This window comes from Diadema antillarum, unplaced genomic scaffold (genome assembly GCF_040938485.1).
Source record: "Diadema antillarum isolate AM-2024a unplaced genomic scaffold, OU_Dant_1.0 scf00000110, whole genome shotgun sequence".
Lineage (NCBI taxonomy): Eukaryota > Metazoa > Echinodermata > Echinoidea > Diadematoida > Diadematidae > Diadema > Diadema antillarum.
Window position 1 is genome coordinate 1544109 of NW_027270999.1, and position 22157 is coordinate 1566265.

The 22157-nt window shown below is 39.5% G+C and overlaps 1 protein-coding gene across 1 annotated transcript; it reads left to right on the forward strand.

Annotated features, from left to right (window-relative positions):
* Window positions 1-1604: 1604 nt before the first annotated feature.
* LOC139719433 (uncharacterized) lies at window positions 1605-21848 on the forward strand. Its single transcript, XM_071630848.1, has 19 exons — window positions 1605-1610; window positions 1658-1733; window positions 2313-2413; window positions 4314-4439; window positions 6326-6463; window positions 6900-7026; window positions 7715-7821; window positions 8100-8280; window positions 9352-9435; window positions 10309-10457; window positions 11398-11616; window positions 12429-12678; window positions 13205-13386; window positions 15171-15257; window positions 16315-16655; window positions 17078-17212; window positions 18014-18122; window positions 18957-19077; window positions 21616-21848. The coding sequence occupies exons 1-19, from the start codon at window positions 1605-1607 to the stop codon at window positions 21846-21848; spliced, it is 2772 nt and encodes a 923-aa protein (XP_071486949.1).
* The last annotated feature ends 309 nt before the right edge of the window (window positions 21849-22157 follow it).

The window sequence follows — 22157 nt, forward strand, 5'->3', positions numbered from 1 at the left end:
CGTCTGTTGCTACAGGAAGTTACAAAATCTCCGTAACCGTTTCCATGGTGATTGTTTTGTTATTCTGTTCAAAGGGTAAGTCGTATAAAAAGAATTCAAGCAATTTCTCTCATAATGATCAGAAATGATAAGACAGTATGAAAGGAGAGTTTCAGTGACGGAGAAAGTCGTGAATACCTGCGACACAGGCTAGAGATACCTGGTGCTTTAATCCCACTCGTGCTATTTGGTGTCATGACATAGCTAATGATGTTCCTGTAGTCTACTAACTTGAATAGAACCTCACATCACAGCCAGGCTCAGATCATCCCACGGCGGAACGTTTAGAACTTGGTCTATTCCGGATCTTAATCATGCGCTTTACGGCCCTCATTATCGGTACCTCATTCGCACCGATAATAGGGCCGTTTAGTGCATGATTGCCTCAATGAAATTCAAGTGTAGGTGTTCTCCAGAAACATATTTTTGAATTTAAATTAAAGGACAAGTTCACCTTCATAAACATAAGGATTGAGAGAATGTAGCAATATTAGTAGAACACATCATTGAAAGTTTGAGGAAAATTGGACAATCCGTTCAAAAGTTATGAATTTTTGAAGTTTTTGTGCAGTAACCGCTGGATGAGAAGACTACTGCAGTGTGTGAATAACTTAGATGTCACATGCGTACAACAATATAAGGAAAATATAAAGAGAATTTCACAAAATGTCATCTTTTGCAAAAAGTACACATTCCCTCGACTCATTACCGACAAATGTTATGGGTAATATTATTCCCCCTGCCTTTAGAAAGAGTCAAGTCAAGTGCTCTTTTATTATGCGAAAAAAGTGAAAATATGTTGAATTTTCTTTATATTTTCTTTATACTGTTGTACGCATATGACTCACAGGCTGTAGTAGTCTTCTCATCCAGCGGTTCCAACACAAAAATTTTAAAAATTCATAACTTTTGCATCGATTGTCCAATTTTCCTCAAACTTTCACTAATGTGTTCTACTAATATTGTTGCATTCTCTCAATCCTTATGTTTATGAAGGTGAACTTGTCCTTTAATAGTGATTGTGTACTTTTTCAATCCCAAATTAGGAGGTTGTCACATTTAATACTAGTTTTGAGTGCACCTATCCATAATAGAATCCTGTGATTTTGTCCTCTGAAAAATAAACCGACAGAAAAAAAAAACCACATCACATGCACTAAAAATAAAAGATAAAATCTTTAAATTAGATTCTATTAGAATCCTATAAGAATTAATGGAAAAAAAACTCTTGCACTGTTAGCTGTTTAGATTTTAGCTAAAAATTGAGTAATGTTCCAATGTTAGGAGAGGGGACAACAACTAATTGTTATAAATCTTGGCATGTCGAGCATTCAGTCTCTTGTCAAAGTTTATCATTTTGTACATTTGACATAAATTGATTTTGAATCCGTCAACTGTCAAAACTAATTATCATTTATATTGTATATTGTGTGTAGTTTCCCTCTGTGAGGATTCATCTTCAGTGGTTGTAGATGCTCATCTGACACAGAAGGACTTGGATTCCAGCCTGGTTACCCATTTGAACCAGACAAACATATCATCCACATTGCCTGATCACAAAGAAGATGTCAGCAAAAAGGACCATGAGGAGACTGGGCCCCAACCCTCTCTCCAACAGTTTCCATCAGACACACTGCTAAATCATCTACAGAAAAGCATACACTCACCAGTCTGTGTAGTCTTTTCAGAAGCAGGTGATGTAGAGTGCATAATTTTGTGTGCTGCTCATATAGATATTGCTTTGTTGATACAGTATTCCTGTCAAGTAGACAAACATCTACTTCAAAATAGATCAAGGGAAGTTTGATGTTGTACTGGTATCAGTTGTGACATGAGTCTATCACCTTTATAATGTTGAACAGCAATGATCAAATGAAAGTGAAGTGTACACTTTATTACCTTTGCATTCCCCCCCCCCCCCCAAAAAAAAAAAAAGTATAGATGAACTCTAAACATTGGTTTGCTTAGTAAGAATATTTCTAATTTGACAGAAGTTTGTGAGCAGTATGCATGCATTATCTGCATCAAGTTGTACTAATCTCATGAAACAATGCATCTTGTGCAGTGATAGTTTGTCCTTGGACTTTTTAGTTTTTGTACATTTGTTCAGAGCATATGATATCTTTAATGAGACAAAGCATACATACTAATAAATGAAGTTAGCAATGAAAATTTTTGCTTATAATTGTCAATAAACATAATAAAACATGTATCTATATTCATGCAATTTTTCTTTTCTCTCTCTCTCTCCTGGTCTGTGTTGAATTTTGCAGATTCTGTCTTGGAGGAGAAAGTGTCGCAACTTTGGAGCAAGCTATCGACCTATAAACCATTCAGAGCTTGGAAACTTGGACTCTACCTGACAAAATATGGGGTGGGTATGAAATTCATGAGCTGGCAGCTACTTGTTCTACATTTAATTCGGTGGCTTCCATATACGGTGCGCCACCTATCGGTTGTAGCGGACAGGCCGAAATCCGCAATGCCTTATGGGAAAAAGTTGACATCAAAATGACTCGCATTCTATGCACATGCAGCAGCGCAGCTCAGCTCAGCTGGCCGCGCCAGGCGGGCGGGCGCCCGGGCTGGTTGGCCTGAAGTTAGGCCCTAACATGAGTAACAGATGACAAAATCAACAAATCACAGAAAAAGCAAACTTACGCTGCAACACATCCACAGCCAGCAGAATGGACTAAAGCGTCTGTTGTGAGTAGTACCCATGTAGCGTACCGTTCTGCCATTTGACGCTGCTCAGGCTTCACAGTTGCCTTGATGTAAGTGGTCTGGGTGGTTCTGGATGTGTCCCATATGGACATCTTCAACGTGATTGTCCTTAAACATAAGGTAGCCATCATCTTTTTTTGAAGCTTGCTAGCCTTTCTGGGGTCCAATCACATTGATTGATAAGGTAGGCAAACACATCTCCAAGCGACAGATCAGGCATAGACTAGTACTCAGATCCCTAGTCCATCTTACTGGCCTATCGTACAATTACAAGTTCACTTCAGTCCCATCCGCTGATCGTACACACCTTCGTTTCTTTTCCGATTCTACGTGGTCACACGGTTCAAGAACATCATATTTATCCCCACACTTCTCCGAAAGCTGAACAAGTTCGTCCTTTGTTTTTCCTCGCGCTGGTATGCCACGATCATTCAGGTATTTCTTCAGTTCGTCGACTCTAGTTACCGCGTATACCGATCGCCAGGCGCTAGGCCAGTACAGTTATTGTACAGTAAACAGTGCATTGCGCATGCAGCTAGTGTCTGCTGCGCTGCAGCGTAGCTCTAGCTGCATAGCTAGCGCGATGTCGACCCCAAAGTTGAAAATCGGCCTGTCCGCTACAACCGATAGGTGGCGCACCGTATATGGAATCCACCGAATTGAATTATATTGTGTGTTTGTGTTAAGGGTTCTATTTGCATGATTGGTCACAAAGTATTAAATATTCAAAGTCTTATGGGTGTCGGTTACTCATGTTCTTGTTTGTTATTTTGCTTTTGCTTTTTCATGAAACAGAAAAGTTGTTTGAAATAGGAAACATCAATTACAATGAAACAAATCATTAATTGTTGAATGTACTATGTCTTCACTTTGAATTCTTTGAAGTATTTTTTGAAGAGTTTGTTTGAGTTTGTGATAGCATATTTGATAAAGGAGAGACATTTATGTTGAGAGGTAGGCCCCCTATACAAATGAAGTACAGATATCAATTTATATGACTGTATTAAAGGTATTCAGGTCTTGATGCTAATATTTTTCTCTGGTGGCCTGTTAGGCTCACTAAAGTCTTTGAAACTGAAACTTTGGTGGCCAAAAAAAGAAATGTATTGGCCCAAAAAACTTAAAGGAAACATAACAATCCATTTTGAATTCAAAGTGCTCAATCGGGCCATCAAAAGATAGTCTGTTTGGAAATCCCTATAGCCCGATATCAATTTTTAGTGGCCCTGGGCCAATGGTCACCACTAGTATCATGTGTGTGTGTGTGTGTGTGAAAGTGAAAGAGTGAGAGAAACAGACAAAGAAGGACATAGAAAGAGAGAGGGGGGGGGGGGGGATGGGAGAGTGTGTGTGAGTAGTAAGGATATGTCTTAGTTGTACAGAAAGGAGTAGAGATATCCAGTGTGATTAACCCGTTAAGGACGAGTGCCAAGTATACTCAGCCAAGTGTCTATAGGAAATGCATGTTGTAGCAAAATCAATCCGTCCTCAACGGGTTAAGCAACCTTTCATGAAGTCATTTGTTGTTCTTTCACAATTGTACTCTGCAGCCTTTAGGAGATTTTGAACTCCCCAAGTTCCTCCCAACTTTGAGATGTTACATCGGAACAGCTGTCCCTGAAGACTACACTGGTTCTCCCAAACTGAAGAAGCTCTTGCACTGGTTCAAACATTTGGTGAGATAATAGAAATTAGTTTTGTTCATACATATGTAGCTTGTGCCAGATGGGGAAAAAAATGGTAAATTTCAGAGTGCAGAGTATGATTTTGCTCTATTGTGATTTAAGTAGAGAAATGCTTTTTAAAATTTCCTTTCTGAAATATTCAATTGTTTAAAATGTCATTTTTATGCCTCCGCCACGAATTGGTGCCGGAGGCATTGTGTTTTCGGGTTGTCCGTCCGTCCATCCGTCCGTACGTACGTCCGTACGTCTGTCCGTACGTACGTCCGTACGTCTGTTCGTACGTCCGTCCGCATTCGTTTACGCGATAACTTGAGTAATATTGACTGGAATTTTACCAAACTTGGTCCAAATATAAAGTATGATGGGGCAATTACTTCATTAGATTTTGGGTGAAATCGGCCAAAGGTCAAAGGTCAAGGTCAAATCATTAAATTGTATCTGTTTACACGATAACTCAAGACTGGATTCAGCAAATTTCACCAAACTTTGTCGGAGGATGATGTATGATGGGACAATTACTTGATTAGTTTTTGAGTGAAATTGGACAGAGGTCAAAGGTCAAAGATCAAGGTCAAATCCTAAAATTTATCTGTTTACGTGATAACTCAAAACTGGATGAAGCAGCTTTCACCAAACTTGGTCCAAGGATGATGTATGATGGGGCAATTAGGTGAGTAGATTTTAGTGACATTGGCAAGAGGTCAAAGGTCAAAAGGTCAAGGTCAAATGCTAAAAACGTTGATATTTCCCCCATATCCATGCAATGCCTGAAGGTATTTTCTTGAAACTTAGTGTAGACATGTACTACTGCATAAAGATTCTCCAGAGAGAGTTTCATGTCATAAGGTCAAAAGTCAAAAGGTCAAAGGTTAGGTGAATATGTCACAATTTCACTTTTTTCGCAAATGGTTCAATGTATCTTCATGGAACTTGGTACATACGCATATACTGACTGGCAGGGATTTTCTAGGGAATGTAGGGGTCATGGGTCAATAGTCAGGGTCAAAGGTCAAGGTCAACTCCTCAAAATTTTACTATTTCCCTCATATACTATTATGCAATGCTTGCATTATCATTTTTAAAACAAAAGCTTGATATATAGGCCAACATGTATTCCCTAATGGAGATTCTCTGGGAAATTTCCAGCCAGAAGGTCAAAGGTCAAAGGTTAAGGGTCAAAGGCCAGGTTTAAATGCAAAAAAATATATAGATATATATATATTATACTGTAATTACACTCTTTCTTCATACCTTGAAAATTACTCAATGCATAAACTTATAAAAGGGTCGGTCAGAAGTTAAGTAAAAGTTCTCAATTCCCCAAATACAGGTACATGCACTCTTAGACAATAATAGCAAACCTAGTTCAAGGAAAGTGAACATTCAAGATATTTCTGACAAACCTGTCATTTCAATATTTTGTCAGTTTTGTGAAACTGTCATAACACATTGTGAAGACAATGTACCATACACCTATTGGGAGAATCATGCATTATGGCGGAGGCATCAGTCGCCATAGCGACATTTCTAGTTCGTTGATATTCTTCATGTTGACCATAGGCCTACTTGAGAAAATCAAAATAATGTAACAATTTTGTGATTTAGAAATGCTCTTTTGCCTTTAAAATTAAGGCTATTCACATCTGATAATTGTACCTTTCTGTCTTGCCATATAGGCCTAACGTTACAGTTTCTGTCAGCATGAAATAAAAACTGAAAATAAAAAATCATACAGTATAAATAGTGGTTGTACATATTGATTGTGAAGAGACCTCAAAAAATACCATGCTAATCAGAATTCTCCTTGAACACTGCACTAGGCAGATATTGACTGATATGCAGATATCCTTTCCTTGTGGTCATGGGGATGTGTACAGGCTCAGAAGCACCAGAACAGACTGCAGGAAGCCAGTGTCAGTGAGCTCAGAGATGCTGCTGTAGATGAGAGGCAGCTGACTGTGGTAGCCTTCCCTGGAGAGACCCATCACTATGAAGTGGAGTGGATGCTACTGGAGGTGGGTGTGTCATCTCACTCTCAGAGGGGAATTCCCTGCCCTCCTCTATTCCTCCCCCATCCCCACCCCACCATACCACCATGGGAACATGTTGTAGAATGAGAGCAGAAATGATGAAAGTAGCAACATCATGGAAAATATGCCAAACTGAGACAAATTGAAAAGAAGTTATAATCTCATGTGCATATTGAAATAGGAACTGTCACAATATCATCCCATTTTTGTCCCCTTTAATGCATTATGACTTACAATTGCTGCAGATGTGATTCTAATCCACAAGATGGTGTGCAACTGAATAGGAATGCTTAAACAGTGTCAACATTTTTTGACCAAGTCAAACTTTTCCATTCATTGCTGAATATCAAATTTCTTACTTATGGTCCAGATTTCTTTCTTTTTTCTTAAATTTTCTTTGTTGCTCATGATGTACTTTCAGTTAAAGGAAACCTATCCAGAGAACCTTGAGCTGTTTATTGTGCATCCAGGATCCAAGGATGAGGAGTCCCTCAAGCACAGGTTTGGTGTCAGAGTGGAGCCTGCAATCCTGGTGCTCAGAAAAGGAGGTAGGATTCATGTTCAAATCATGCAATTCTTCCGTCGGGTTGTTTTAGGATTCATGTTGTGATGCCATTGTGTATGACTCGGTGATTTGCTCGTAGTAATGTGTTTGTAAGCATACCTTTAACCCTTTCTGTGCCAGGGATTTGAACAGTGTACACTGCTATGGGTTGCTCTGTGTCAATCTCCACTCAAAGCATACAAGGGGTCAAACAAGGCACCATTACAGAAAGACAACTGCTAACCACAGACACTATTAAACAGAAGACTGTTTCAGGTATTGGAATGAAGATAATGGATTTTGAAAGATCTTGTAAAGGAAGTCAAGATGGATCCGTGTTGGCTAGTATCAGAGAGAAGTGAACCACTATACGTAGATGTGAATAACTTGTATCTCCTTGTCACTGTTTCATCAATACATTCCACGTGTATCTGTGTGTGCCTCTTTCTTCTGATTGGTTCTATCTTAGATTGTGTCTCAAGATATATGTTTATATGAGAGTTTTCTCCTAATCACATTCATATCTCAGCATTTACTGCAAAACAGTTCAGGAAAATTTCCCCAAGTCAAAAAACACATTAAGCGTACATCTACACAGCCATTTGACGTTGTAGTCCTCAGTTCTGTGTATGGATCTTCTAGGGCTGTAATGGTCCATCTATGATTCATGAATCTTTCTCCATCTACTTCAGATCAACGTCTCCGTGTCTGGCAAAGGTTTGAGGACTTCCAAGCATCGATACAGTACGTAGAGCCATTTGTACTCGCCCAAACATCAAAGGCCAAGTCTTTAACTGTGGTGAGTATTTCAATTTTCACTGCTGTAAGGAGTTAAGGAAATGCTAGCAATGTTACATGTGATGTCATGGTAACTGTAATGTCATGTTAACTGCAATGTCATGGTAACTGCGATGCCATTGTTACTGCCTGTCATGTCCTATGATTATTGTTAAGCTTTATATGAAGTGCACTTCCACAAGTGCTTAATTTGACTTTGATAAATACTGGTGGAATAGATGAGACAATGGAATCTTTACAAATCATCTTTTTTTCTTCCTCCCCCCTCTGCGCTCAAAGCATAATTTTCAAAGAGAAGTGTTTGGTCAGGAGAGCGCCCCCATCCTCATCTGTTTCTATGCCCACTGGGCCAGTGATGCTGTCCTCTACCTAGAGACGTTCCTTGATACGATGAGGGCTTTGCAAGAGGAGGGTGCCATGCTCAGGTTTGGCACAGTGGATGTGGAGCTGGAGCAGGACAGTAAGTGTTGCTTCCACCTTGATGGTACACCTGGGCCCCATTTCATGAAAGGTTGATACGATGACAACTCTTGCTGGAATGGCAATTGTCATGGTAACGACAAGAATTCAGCTTCCTGATTGGCTGTTGCTATTGGAAATTGACATTCCAGCAAGAGTTGCCATCCTAACATCTTTTATGAAACAGGGCCCAGGTGGGCATTTCATGAAGCAGTTTGGTTGGATATTTTTCTGACAAACTGTTACAAGCTACTGAAATCCTTGCATCTGATTGGCTGAGAGCAAATTTGTCCGACAACTTTGTCAGACAAAATGCTTCATGAAATGCCCCCCTCAAGTTTAGCTGGTGAGGTTTACGTCCTCAATTGTACATTAATTTTCCTCTAGGGCAAGTCTCATTGCGGCTTCTTCGAACAATTTTTATTTATAACCATCTTATAGGCACTTTCCTACATATAATCTTAAGTTGCAATGTCTCATTGACATGAGAAATATGACACAGCTGACTTGAAGGGAAGTGGGTGATGCCTTCATCAAGGCAATGACATAGAAGGAATTGATGACCTTGTTGAATAGCCAAAATATCAGTTTCAAGAAGCATTTCACTAGAATGGCATCGTAAGTTAATTGTATTTGCCACAGGAACAGCTTCTATGCTGCTACAACTTTGATTTTTTTTTTTTTTTTTTGAGTAGCAGACGCTGTTATTTCAGCTGAGAAAGGTTGTGCATATCATTGCAATATGAGGATCAGAAGGCCTCATGATCTATAATTTGTCTTAGGGTAGGGGAAAAAAATACAGAAGGCACAATAAGAAAAAAACATAATGATAAAAACAACAAAACTGAGCTGAAGTTTTGCAGAAGAAAAAATGCCAACTGAAGTATGGAGTGTTTTTTTCCCAGGCAGAAGTTTAACAGTCATGACACTAACAACATTTTTGATGGCTTGTATTCTGTTAACCAAAGCTGTTCAATTTACGTCACAACTTTCCGTTACCTACATGTATTTGTGCATACACTTTGCTTGTTACGTATGTGTTGACATGATACTGCATGCTCTCTTGAAAAAGTTGTGCCGAGGTGGGTGAGAATTCCTGAAGTCAAAGGACTGCCTTTCACAGCTCTCTTTTGGAGAAACCAGGAGAGAGGGAGAGGTGAGTGATTGTTTCTGTGTTAAATACAAGCAGTCAAATCAGCCCAAAGCGAGATTGTTTGTCGACCCTTGAGGTCCAGCTTCTCTTTCATAGAGACACTGAGTGAATGATGTGCTAATGAATCAAATGTTAGTTTTGTTTACACAAACTTTTCAACTGCAATGTAGTTCATCACATAGTTTACCTACATGGGTGATTTAACTTTTGATAGGTATATTGACCAGTCCATGTTAGGTACCAGTATGCACATTGGTTTCAACACACTTGCGTGGCAGCTTTCACCACTACATTGTATGTCACAGGATATTTATTTCATTCTTCTTCTTTTTTTCAACTGTCTGTGTGAACTATAGTATGCATTATATTCACTTGCGTAACTTGGTAAAGATGATATGAACATATATTATTCTTAAACCTGATTTGTCACTTGACTCTGGATTTAACTCCAAGTATATCAAACAATTTTCTTATTGATACACAGTAAGCCTACTATTAAATCATATCTTGCATAGCACACATGAGGAGTATGTTCCAGTGTATAGCAACCTCGTAGCAACCATTCTATTCATGAGATCGTTGCACAGTCATCCAGTGGAGAGCCACATTATGCCATAATCAGTGTTAAGTTTGCTTTTGTTTCTTGCTCTGTATGTTCATATATTTCTTTCCTTGTCAGGGTTCGAAATTGGCGATGGTCCGCTGGCCATTGGCCACCCAAAATCATGTCGGACTAGCTAAAAATCATAAAATTCTGAAGTAACTAGTCCGTCTGGCTAGCCAAAATATTACTTCAGTGTCAAAATTGATTCTAAGTAGTCCGCCTGGCTAGTTAAAAAAAAAGTTAAGTGCGACCCCTGCTTGTATGTTTTTCAGGGAGGGGCATACAGCAGATAGCAATGCCACAAGGGATGCCAACCCCACCAGCAGTTGGAATGTTCCTGACAGACAATAACATCACATTAACAGACAGAAATGGAGGACCATTCCATTTTGCTCTGCAGGGTACTTCATATGACATGGAGGTACGAAATACAGGAGTCAGTCAGCACTTATGCCAAAGAGGTTGTATCTCACAGATTGACTAATTTCTAGCATTTTTCTACTTTTAGTATGTACAGGGATGAAAATTGGTATTACCATTGTGTTTTCTGTGAACTTCTACTTTGCCATTTAGATGAAATTAGGCTAATAAAACAAGAGTCAAAATATGCATGACATGATTTGTAACGTTTTCTTTTCATCTAATCAAATCAGAATTCCCCATAGTATGACATTACAGTGCACTCCCGTTACAACGAACACGGTTATAACGAAATTTAGTTATAACGAAGTAAATCTTCTGGTCCCAAAATTAACACCATTAAAGTCTCTGGTACAAAATGCGCGTATAACGAACATGGTTATAGCAAAATTTCCGTTATAACGAAGTCTTTTCCGAGCGCCACAGACAAACAAAAACAAAAGAAATGTGCTTCGTTATAACGAAATGGGAATTGCTTTCAAAAATACGTAGCGGAACAAGCATTTATAGCGTCTCTGCATAGGTGAACGCTTCTCACCACTGTGTGTTTGCTCCTTGTGTCATGCACAGTTTCTGAGGGGAACTTGAGTTTATCATTGTAATACAGTTATCCCATCACATTTCACATAGCTTTCCAGTGTATGATGAGTATTCAGCAAACATAATATGATATATATACGTGGTTCCTTGTTTTCGTTATATATTGTATTTGCTCAGTTATAACGAAAGAAAACTGCCGGTCCCAAGCATTTCGTTATAACGGGAGCGCACTGTAGTAAATGGTATTATCTTACAACAGTGTCACACACTGACTAAATGCTTTTATGATGTCATGCTCTTCTTAATGCAATGTATACTGATAAAAACAAAACAAACATTCACTGAGAAATAGCGATAAGAGTGGCCAAATCATCATTTGATATCATTTACCCCCTTTTTAGGTGTCATTGGGAGAGTCCAGCCTGGTGATGCCTGTGTGTATCACATCAGTCAATACTTCCATTGAGGGTAGGGCAGACCATTGGAGTGAGGGACCGCCCACTTTCAAGCCCAGATCCTCTAGGAAAAAGAATGGTGGTATTGGAAAGAATGTTTCTGCACACCAAGGAGTTGACAGTGACACCAGGATTACAGGTCAACTACAGTCTGGAGACCTCTTTGTAAGCATGTTTGTTGATGTTATAGTCTATTTCAAAGACTAGGTAAAAAGTCAATATTTTACACACAAAAAAATGAGTAAATGAAAAATTGATGATTTACCAGAATAGAGATTCTATCTAAAGTTGGCATTTTTAGTAGAACAACACATTTCAGATTTTATGAGAAATGGCAGTAGCATGAACAATCGGGTATTTATTTGGAAATGTGCCTGAATTCTTTGTTTTACTCTGTCCGTAACCACTGATGGCATCTCCCAGTCACCTGAAGATACAGAAGTCCCACTCTTTCTCCTGATGTCACACTGCAAACATGGATAGAATGTTTGTTTGTTTGTTTGTTTGCTTGTTTTGGGTTGTTGTTGTTGTTGTTGTTGTTTTACGATATGCCCTTCACATACTCTGGAACAGAAATCTTGTTATTTTCAGAGGCAGAGGTTGCCATGATAGTGATGTACTGTTAATGAGTGTCAACCACTAAAGATTATCAAGCACATAATTCTGTGCTTGGTACCTGGAGCATGCACACATCTTCTTCTAACATGACCTAAATGATAATCTTGGCTAGAATTTAGATAAAGGGTTATTATGGACCACAACAAGAGCTTGGAATCTTCTTGACAGCCAGAAAAATGACATTTCATTGAAAGCTCCTGACAATATGAACAACACAATGTTCATGACTCTGATCTTCACATCTTTATTTAGATTTATTAGAGCATACCTGTGCACACATGTATTTCCGTATGTCCACAGCTTTGAAATGCAAGATGCTGATTTTGACTGTGTGCACACATTTTGTATGATTTTGTCAGGCATCTCGAGCCACTCCTCAAATTGGTAGCATCACCCAAGTGACCGACACAAGCTGGCCTCATGTCATCGAACTTTCTCACGGAGACATGAGGGCTGAGGAGCTGCAGGCCCTCGTCAACGCCCAGAAGAACTCTAGGAGGAGGGACAAACCCAAGACCAATCTGGTCTTCTTCATCCAGGAGGGATGCGGGAGTTGCCGGCGGCAACAAGCCATGTTTGAGAGAGTGACCAAGAGCGTAGAATCTGTAGGTAGGCGCACAGAAGACTGCTGCATACTATCAGAAAGAATGTGTACCATGTAAATAGATTATGACTCATTCTATTAATGACTTCTCTATACTGATGGAAGAGAAGTTCAATTTAACATTTTATTTCCATTGATATTGTCTATCATCTGCCATGGTAAGTTTTGGAACAAATGTGGGACACCACTATTTTAAGTATCTAGTGTTTGTAAATTTAAATGTTGTAAATCTATTCAAAACATTAATGGAATGAATTTCAAACAAAATCAACTTCAGTGCTAGAAGTAGATTTGTATTAAGAGAACAAACTCAGGAGTTGTGAGACCCTTTTTCATGTACCTGGCAATCAACAAACTGTTCAGACAATTTCAGTATTGTTTGATATGGGGTCAAATATCTATTGAACAGGTTGTCATGTGGGCAAAGCAATGCCTTTAATGAATCCAGATTCATAAGTTGATTATGATCATTACATTTCATAATCCTACTGACACAACTTTATGATCATGTCCAAATGAAAATATTCCCAGAGGGTGGCTCTGCTTACATCCTCAACTGCACGTCCGACCCACTGACGTGTGCCAGGCTCAATGTCCGGGGATTCCCCACCCTGATAGCCTTCAGGACGTTTGGTCAGCACAGCAGTGAGCGGTGCCTGTCCCCTGACCACCATCAGCACACACTGCGCATGGACTACCATGGAGTCTTGCTGGTATGTAGGGTGTTTAGGAATGTTTCGCCCAATGTGTAGCCCTCACTTCAGACATTTATATTTTTATGCCTCCGCCACGAAGTGGTGCCGGAGGCATTATGTTTTCGGGTTGTCCGTCCGTCCGTCCGTCCTTCCGTCCGTCCGTCCGTCCGTCCTTCCGTCCGTCCTTCCGTCCGTCCTTCCGTCCGTCCGTAATAAATTTTGTGGACAGGGTAACTATTAAAACCTTTTAAGGTATCCTAATGAAACTTGGCATGTATGTGTATTAGGGGGTGAAGTTGTGCCTATCAACTTTTGGGTGCACATGGTCAAGGTCAAAGGTCAAAAGGTCAAGGTCAAATACGTAAAATTTCACTATTTCCTCCATATCTATGCAATGCCTGAAGATATTTTCTTGAAACTTAGTGTATACATGTATTACCCAATTAAGATTCTCTGGTGAAAGTTTTGGGTCATGAGGTCAAAGGTCAAAGGTCAAAAGGTCAAGTTAAAATATTAAAACTTAGCTTTTTTTCTCCGTACCTTGGAAATTGTTCAAGGTATCTTCATGGCACATAGTATATAAACATGTACTGACTGGCAGTTATTATCTAGAGAATCTAGGGTTCATAGGGTCAAAGGTCAGGGGTCAAAGGTCAAGTGCAACACTTCAAATTGTTACTATTTCCCTCATATTTATGTAATGCCAGAATTTTTTTTTTTTTTTTTTTTTTGCACTTGGTGTATGCATGTATAACCTAGATTATCTGGAAAGTTTCTTTTTCTCTCTTTTTTTTTTTTTTTTTGGGGGGGGGGGGTTTGCCTCAAAGGTCAAAAGGTCAAAGATCAAGGGAAAGTGCTGAACTAACTTTTTCCTCCATATCTCAGAAGTGGCTCAAGTTATCTTGAAACTTACTACATATTTATGCATGTTCTGCCTGACAGTGATTATCCTATGAATTTTAGGGTCAAAGGCCAAAAGAAAATGGTAACAGTGTACTTTTCAATACAGAAATTACACTTTTTCTCCATACCTTGAAAATTACAGTATTCATACACTTATGAATGGTCAAAGTCAAGTTAAAGTCCTTGAATCCCCAAATACATGCTCTCCTATTCATCTAATTAAACCTAGGTAAAGGAAGGTGAACATTCAACACATTTGTGACAAACATGTAATTTCAATATTTTGCCAATATTGTGAAAATGTAATTATGCATTGTCCACATGTACTATAGACCTATTAGGAGAATCGTGCATTATGGCGGAGGCATAGCAGTCGCCTTAGCGACATTTCTAGTTTTTATTGTTTTAGATTGCACCGGGTATATCTTCCACAATTGTCAAACTTGGGAATACATCACTTCCTGGTCAAGGAGAGAGGGATAGACAGAGAGAGATATTAACAGGAACCCATGTAGGCCTTCAAGAATTATTTTCAACAAAAGAACTCTGAGACTCAAAGATCAGATGATTACCTGTACAGTTTCAGCAACAACCAACAGCACTGCACTTCCAGTCATATACAATTTTTGGTGTTTTCACTAACAGTTCCAGGCCAATTTTGTTCCTATTATTGAGTTCTAAGGAGAAATACACATCTCACAGATAAGATGAGACTGTCTAAGATTCTTGTTCATGGTTAGAATTTGTACTTTAAAATATTATCTTAAATGTGATGGCTCAGAGAGAGTGCAGCAGCATGGAAACATAACAGCAAAAATAGGAAGAAGAAGAGCACAGGGAAGTGGAATGAGATAAAAATGCACTTTACAATCAGTTTGCTCTTGGTATTCCGTTTACAGGAACATGAGATCATGGAGTGGTTTGCAGAAATTGCCATGCCCAGGGTCCAGATTCGATCTCACGAAGATATCCAGAAAGAGCAAAAGGTAAACAATTAAAAACACAAGGAGCCTCTACACTTCCCCTCGACACATCACAGAATATATTTAAAGGAAACATCCGGATGATTTTCAGATTTTTACATTTGAACAACTATAAATTAGTTATACTGAGGACAGAGTTTCAGATTTATGATAATGGGGATGAAGAATAAGAATATTTTCGAAATTTATAACAAATTGCAATGAACAAGGATGATGACATGGCAGGGTCACCATAAGAATGCATGAGTTGGGGTCAAGGAAGCGGAACAAAAGAAGAAGGCATGCATAGATTATACACAGGTGAACTCGCAAGCAAGCAGTATTGTAATGGAATTACACTGCTACGTTTCTGAAATATATGAGCCTCCTATGTTATCATCCTTGTTCAGTGTAATTTGTTTAAGGTTTTTCATAGTATTGTTTCTCTGCTCAAGAACCACAATAAATTCCACAAATCTATACATGGAGCTGTCGATTTATGTACTACATGATGTGAAATTATAAAAATTGTCTGGAATACCCCTTTAAATGGGGTAGACATCAAGAAATAGCAAAGGTTAGAGAGGAGCAAAGTTTGAGGAGCGTCCTATTTATCATTGACACTTCACAAATTATAATCTGGTAGGCAGAACAAAATCAGGGAAACTTTCACATTGAAAAGTTGAAGTTGAGCAGTGTTTTGCATGTAGTATCAACAAACAAATGAAATCTTGTCTCTTCTGACACTTAAGAATTTGGTCTGATTTCATTTGAACTAAAAACTTGCATTTAGTGTAGCTGCTAACTGTGACATCTTTTAATTACTCCTAATTTTTCTGAACCTGAACATACTCCTATTCAAAACCTTGAATCAGGGTGGGTACATTATGGGGTAAGCATCGTGACACAGACTGTATGATTGGGATTGAGTCACATTTAATGGATTGACATCAGACTCTTCTTTGGATTGTCATCAGTTGAGTAAAAACTATTTAAGGATTGTTTACAAACCATATCGACATGCACATCTGGGACGCTCTTTGCCAATATGTACATGACTATCTTTGTGAAATACTCACAGACAACAGACGTAATCCTTCAAGCCACAGTCTACCCAATCACCATTGCTGGACAGTACCTGAGATCAGTGGGTGGAGCCAAGAGTTGGTACCCACTGGACTGTTTCCAGGTGGCCTGTGAGCGTCTCTATGGCAAGGCTCGCTGCTTCGCTGCCTATGCAGAAAACATCAAGCAGGCTGACAGGCAGAGGATTAGTGAGGGAACAGCGTTGATCATCAGCAAAATCGAAATGCAACGGCGGGATGGGGTGGTGTCAAAGGTCATCACCAGTGGGCGGAACCTGATTGCCGCCCTGCAAGATGAGGCTGATTCTCAGATACATAAATTCCACACCCCTCATAAGTAAGTGCACCTGGCTTAAAGCAATGTCCTATTCAAATAGTGCTTTACTTGCTCCTTCTAGAAAATTTGTAGAAACATTAGACCGAGGCTGCCAACCCTGAGTCAGAGCTGTGGAGTGAGACACTGTGAGGTGAGGAGGATGCATGGTGTAGAAGGAGGACCCGTTAAAATTGAGTGAATTGTGTGAGAGTTGGCAGCCCTGCAAACCTTTTTTGTTTTCTATTTGTATCAGCCAAAGTTGATTTAGATATGGTATGTGGATGTTAAAGCCATGAAATTCAGTATCCAAAAAATGTGTTCAGAATGTGTGGACTTTTCATTTAATCTGTAATGCATGCCTTGGTAGCGACACAGACATTATCACAAGTGCAAACAGTTTGATGATATGGTGGTATTGCCCCTCCCTCACCCGTCTCCCTCAGGTACAAACTAAGGTCAGGCCAGAAGTGCGAGGATGACCATGCCGCCTGCACAGACCTCATCACAGAGTTCGTTGAGGACCACAGTCGACTTCCCGTCACTCATCTCACTGTGACATCATTCCATGCCTACTCCAGGTAAGTCAAGTGCACATGCTACAGAAGTGTGATTTTTTTTTTCTTTTCATTATCATAGTCCCACTTGTTAGTTGTGTAGTTTTGTTAATGATTCCACACCTATATTGGAATTATTGATTTAGAACCATGTATTAAAAGGAAGGAAACAGAAAGAGGTCTCTTCCCAAATTTCAGGCATGCTGGTACATCATGTCCTTCATCCTTGGAAAGGCAAACAAACAAACAAGTAACAAATAAAACCTGTCAATAAGTATGAATTTGAAATTAGATGTGCATTCAGAAATTTATTTCCAATTTCAGTTTCTGCAAGTCAGCTTACATGGTCTCATCAACAACTTTTAAGTTTATCAGACCGTAGTGACATAGCTAGTGTCTTACCCATCATTTAGTTCACACACAAAGTGTCAATGATATCAATATTTAAGAAAAAACTTTTTCTGTCTCTACTAAAGTCAGTAGGAAGAAACTTACATTCTTACATTCCTCTAATTCTGAGGAAGTTAAGGCCTTCCTTCCTTTGAATTAAAAAAAGCAATACATTTTTGGGAAAAGACAAATACTGTGGAAGAGCTGTTGAAGACACATGAACCAATAAGGCTATTTTGCTTTTTACTCCAGATGACACACTAAATGAAATGTGTGTCAACTGTTTTAACTTTTGCCGTGAATTTTACTGATCTCCTTCTCAAATTTATCAATTTTTTTCCAAACTTAAAAAAAAAAATAATCAGTCCTCGTCAGACTACCTTGTAGAGCTGTCATAGTGATATTATGATCCTTCACATGCTTTATTCCTTCAAGTGTGGGGTTTGACACCAAGCATAAGAACTCTGTCTTCAAAAGTGGCCTGCCTGTTCTCATAGCCCTGGCTCACAGAGACCAAATGGAGGATGGCTCACCATTTCAACAGGTATCTTACACCAACCACCCCCACATTATTCCTTGACCTTTGACCCTGTGTCATTATATCCATGACTTCTATATGGGAGAGAACATAAAGAATACTCAGCAATCTGAAGGGTTTTTATTGTTATTGAGGGAGGTTCTATGGCCCAAGATGTGCAGTGCATAACCCAATTATATTATGTGTAGCTTCCCCTCATCACATTTTGTTAAGGTAAATAGTAACACAATGGAAGAAAATATACAAATAATGTTCTAAATGTCCCTTTCTTTACATAAAGCTTACATTACCTTGACCTGATTGAAAAGGCAAGTATCATTGTCCCTGCCTTCAGGAGGAGCCAGGTCAAGTGCTCTTTGGATATCTTAGCAAAATTAACTTTTGTGAAATTCTCTTTTGAATTCAATGTATTGTAATCTAGCTCCATATGGAGGGGACAGTATATGGAATTGACCAAAACTTTCAGAGCTTTTAAACAACTTCTCTGATTTTTCCCTCAAACTTTCACAGAATGTTTCTCTGATCTTTTTGCATTCACTGAATAAATACATTGTGGTTTGGGGGAAACTCCCCTTGGAACAGGAGATCTCAAGTTTGAATTCAGCCTTACCTATCGTGTGTGTACGCACTCAAGTGTTAAAGATGGATACCTGTCTATGTCGGGGTTGTAATTCTTATAGGGCCTGCTTGTGAAAGCAATGCTGGTACTGACACAGTGTTCTCCAGTAAGTTAGACCATATCATAATCCTATGGTCCTATGGTTTGTCACTGAGGATTATTTGTATCTCGTACTTACCATGTATTCTATCCATCGTCCACACTATCACTTCCCCCTCAAGGCACTGACGTCAGCAGCATATGATCTCTACCAGGACCTTGTCTTCACATGGGTGGATGTGGAAGAGTTTCCACGCTGGGTGGCAAGATTTGTCCCTGTCCATTACTCCAAGTTCGTCCTGGGTGAGTATACCATGGATTAAAAGTTAAACAGAACCAGCAACTCAAAGCTCAGACTCATACTTACAATAACAGGGTTGAAGAGATAGATGGACAGATAGATAGATAGATAGATAGATAGATAGATAGATAGATACAATGTAGATTAATAGCTGGATAAATAGATATGCAACCCCCACACCCCTTTTTGTCTCAAGGGGGCGACCAATGTTGTACAGAGGCGGATAAATTTTGGTCTGGTCTGTTAGCTTCTCTCCGTACTGGTCGGGGGTTAGCTAATCACATAGACACCAATCATCAACAAATTTCCAAAAGTCAGAAAGAGACTAAATATTGCTTCACAACAACAGTGAATATAAAATGCAGGAGAAGGATAAAATTTATGTTCAAAAATGTCAATGCTGCGAACAGCATATTTATTCACCGACCTGCCTCCTCGTAGGTCTGAAATATAGATACTTGTTTACAAACACCAATTACTTTCCTTACAACACAATTGAACCCATCATTTATCACTTTACTCTTCTACACCTTTGGAGACCGTTACTTCATATTCTACCATCTTAATCTATGGGAAAGGGAGGGATTTGGTTAATAGGGAAAATGATGTTAGTGGGTGTGGCCACTTATCTCGACATCGGCAGGGTCGCGGGATGAGGTTCTCGTCTGCATGTCGGTCGAGCTCGTCCAAGGGGCTGGGGCGTCTGTTAACTGGTCTGCTTTCACTGCTTCCTTAAACGATTCGTCATCATTGCAGTCCACGTTGTGGCAACCTGACAGGACGCTTCAACATCTCTGATGACATCAGTCGACTTTTTCGAGTTCGTTACACCCCACATTGGTGTAAACCAAAGTTGTGTCTTGTCGTGGCGTATAGTTTCTCAACTTGTCGTTGTCCACCAGTTACTCGCGTAACTCGTTAACTCTTGGGCAGTTCAACCAAGATCCTCGTCACATTCGCAGCGTTGATAGAGTTTAGTTGATTAATATGGAGGGGAGCATGATGGATAAGGAAGGGGATCTTCTGACTCTAACTCTGCGGTCTCCAACTATTCTTGGCCCTTCTCTATCTGCCGGTCTCTCTAATCACGCAGCTCCTCTGTTGTGTCCCCTTTTTTCTATCTGTCAAATCTCGTCTGCTCAAACATGGTCTTTTGTAACAAATTCACTATTGGTATCCTTTCCCTAAAAGTATTTCATTGGCTAAATCTTATTTTGGGGTGTGATCTTCACTGGAAATTAATTTCTTATTGGTCAGTTCTTCCATTAGCTCCTCCCATTCGTTTCTGTGGAACTCCGTTTTCTATGATTCATCTCAATTTCTGATAAACTCGCCCACTGTCTTTTGGTTTCTTTATTTCCTCTTTCTCTGTAACCACTGGTCAAGACTTATTGTTTCTTGGATAATAAAATCATAAAACAAATGAATGCTAGTGTCCTTATGACGTCCAACGTCATCGTCATCATTTTTCTGGGTTGTTGTCCCTGAATTTGTCTTTGGAATTCCTGTCTGACCCAATGCACTAAAGTACATCAAAATAAAGGAGAAGTTCTGCTGGAGAACGACCTTCTAGACCAGCGAGGGTCATTCATGTTTTAGGGATCAGAGGGCAAAAACACGTCATTCCCATAATTTGGATTGGGGCTTTGGGGACGGAGAGTGCGGGGGAAGTGACCACTAGCTGGAGAAAGTAGTCAATGTCAAACTCATAAATTCCTAGGACCAATAACTTTTCTTGGGAGAGGAGAATTGACCAAAAAAAAGGAAGTCTAGCTGGAAGCAAAATAAAGGGTTTCATAAACTCCAAGAAGGGGAAAAGACTGATTCATGTTGACGTCACAGGGTGACTTGGAAAACAACTGTAATGCTTCTGTTTTCTTTAACTTTCTATCTTCTTCTATTCTATTCTTTATTATATGTGCTAGTAGCCATCTGGGCTACAGATAGATAGATGGATATATAGATAGATGAATAAATAAAATAGATGGATAGATAAATAGATGGACGGATGTTAAGATAACTTGATGGATAGGTGTATACAGAGATAGATGAATAAATAGATAGATAGATAGATACTGTAAAACGAGGAATGTTCGCGTGCATTTTAATTTCGCGAATTTCATGAGCGTCAAGATTCGCGAAATTAAAATGCCCGCGAAAGTTCTTGTGTACACTACATGCATTGAACGCCAGTGGCAATTCGCGAAAATTTCATGCCACGGAAAAGGCCGTCGGCTCCAATTCGCGAAAATTTCATGCCGCGAATATATCATGTTTTACAGTAGGTAAATAGATATATATATAGAGAGAGGGAGAGAGAGCTTTCACTCATGCAGAAATTGAACTAAGTGGGAACCAGTAATTGATTACTAGTACTTAGGAACCACTGAATGGAAGTTATTGGTAAGTTGCTATGGACTACACAGAACTTCAGAAAATGTTTAACATACCTTAATTTCTCAAATTTATGTGACTTTCTCTAATACTGACTATGGTCTTCACCTCTCCTTAACACCTCTGACCCTGTTCAATCCTGACAGAACATGAAAACGAGATTACGGAGGAGTACCGCCCATCTCTCATGGTCTACCCTCGCCTCTGCATCGTTCAGGCCGATGATCACCGGCATGCTGCCTTTTACCCACCTGCAGATGGCTTCTCACTGACGTCAAAGTTAATGGGTAGGACTATTGGGAGAGAGGAGATCACAGTGTTTGCGAGGGATTTCCTGAAGGATCCACCTGGCCTGATGAGGGAGACAGAGCATTTCTAGATGGAGAAACAATTGTAGAGAAAAGTTTGATATTTAAAACAGTTTAGGAAAATTGTTTAGAGACCCGTTAGCAGGGGTTTCATGGGTGTCCCAGTTCATTCGCTGCCCACCTGGGAACATTCGAAAACCACATGTAACACCCGTCAGTGATTATGTGCATCGAAGTGTATGCTCTTCATTAGCAGTCGACTCCAGTCACTATTCGTCAGTCTTGTTTGTACTTACACAGAGGATCAGTGATGAAGCTTTACAGAATTTGTTACGGGAATTCATGGATTTATCCAAGCTGAGCCAGCCTTCCCGTACTCC